At 58.0% G+C, this 1,607-nt stretch overlaps 1 protein-coding gene across 1 annotated transcript; it reads left to right on the top strand.

Moving 5' to 3' along the window:
• Positions 1-291: 291 nt before the first annotated feature.
• PAN0_123d6772 (uncharacterized protein) lies at positions 292-1,287 on the top strand (the record flags this gene model as incomplete). Its single annotated transcript, XM_014797804.1, has 3 exons — positions 292-614; positions 740-898; positions 996-1,287. The coding sequence occupies 3 exons, from the start codon at positions 292-294 to the stop codon at positions 1,285-1,287; spliced, it is 774 nt and encodes a 257-aa protein (XP_014653290.1).
• Between the last annotated feature and the right edge of the window lie 320 nt (positions 1,288-1,607).

Here is a 1,607-nt window from a genome sequence, read left to right as displayed (position 1 = left end):
CCCCGCGCACATGGGATGTTGCCAATGTCCCACCATGGTGCCCGGCTTGCCAAGCAAATCCCGACAACGCTTTTTTTGGCTGTCAAGCACCGAGAGTCGCTGGTTCTGAACCAGGGATCTGGTGCACCAGCAAGCAGCGCCAGGCAGCGCTTTCGTCGCTGGGCTATTGATCGGACAACGCGGATAGCGAGTGAAAGGGGGCGGAGGGTGGGAGGAGTATACTTCAGCAAGGTAGCCGTGAGACAGACGGAGGCGGGGTTCATCCTGATCCTCCACCGGTCCAACCGGTGCATGGTGTCCACAATCCGCAGACACTTCAACACCATCAAGACCCGAACCGGCAAGAATTTGATGATCACCGACATTATGGCAAGTGAACAAGAGCCCGAGGAAACGCAGGAGTCCGATACCGAGGACGACGAGAGCGGCGCGACGACAGTACGTTTTGAGCCCTCTGGGGCTCCAGAATCAAGCCTGCCGCGATGGATGCGGGAAAAGCCGGGAGATGTCGTGATGAAGGAAGAATCGAGAACGACTTTATCGAGCGAGCCCATGCCGTCTGATCGTGGAACCGCTTGGTGGCCCGAGTTGCATCCCGAACGAGCGTACCCACGGTGAGCGCCATCCAATTGCGGCCTTGAGCACCAGTATTGACAGCCACCCACCCGTTGCTCGGCTGGGCCGGATAACAAGGACAAGTAGTCCCGGCAAGGACGGCTCTAAGAACCAATAACAACAGTGAAGGCATCCGGATCAGGGCGCGCTACGAGGGACCGCTGGAAGCGATTGTAGTGCCGGGCAAAGAGTTGGCAGTGGCTCTCGGGTCAGATCAACCCTACGTGAGTGCCTCGGTGACGACGCCTGTGCAGCTTCAGTACACGGCGGCATTGCCTCCTAGGTACGGCAAATGGCGAATGCTCGATTACGGCGGGACGCATGCCCAGAAGGGAGTCTCCATGGAGTCTCGAATGGCTGTTGCCCAACATGCTGGCAAGCCGAGGTCCCACAGAGCCATACCCCGGAGGCGACCTGCAATCTAAGCGCAGAGTACAATCAGGACGCCCACTACCGAGTTCAGGCAACCATCGCTACGCCAGAGGTGCCGTCACCGGGCCGCCCAACCCCGCGCCCGAGCGAAGCGGCGCGCACAGAGGCAGACGCCGGCCGAAGCACGAGCCCCGGGCAAGACTCACAGGAAGACAGCTCGCCGCCAAGGGGATCTTTGCGACGAGGAAGAGCTCGGTGCCATTGCCGTCCGAATGGCGACAGGACGAGACAGGACGCTAGGCGCCAAGCGCTGGAAGCAACAACGGCAACGACGCAAAAGTGAGCCATGATCCGCACAACTGCTTGCGGAAAGCAACTTCGAAAGCAACCGAGCGTAGTGCGACGGCGGTGCGCAACAGTCAAAAATTCGAGTCGAAATTTGGCAGCAAAATCGAACCCAAAATTGAACCGGACTTAGAAAACCGAAAGATGGAAATTAGATTTTAGATCATTAGTCTGTTAGAGTGGGTTAGGGTTAGGGTTAGGGTTAGGGTTAGGGTTAGGGTTAGGGTTAGGGTTAGGGTTAGGGTTAGGGTTAGGGTTAGGGTTAGGGTTAGGGT

This window comes from Moesziomyces antarcticus (assembly GCF_000747765.1).
Source record: "Moesziomyces antarcticus DNA, scaffold: scaffold_v10123, strain JCM 10317, whole genome shotgun sequence".
Lineage (NCBI taxonomy): Eukaryota > Fungi > Basidiomycota > Ustilaginomycetes > Ustilaginales > Ustilaginaceae > Moesziomyces > Moesziomyces antarcticus.
Note: the sequence above shows the minus strand (reverse complement) of the source record. Positions and strands in the feature narration are given on the sequence as shown.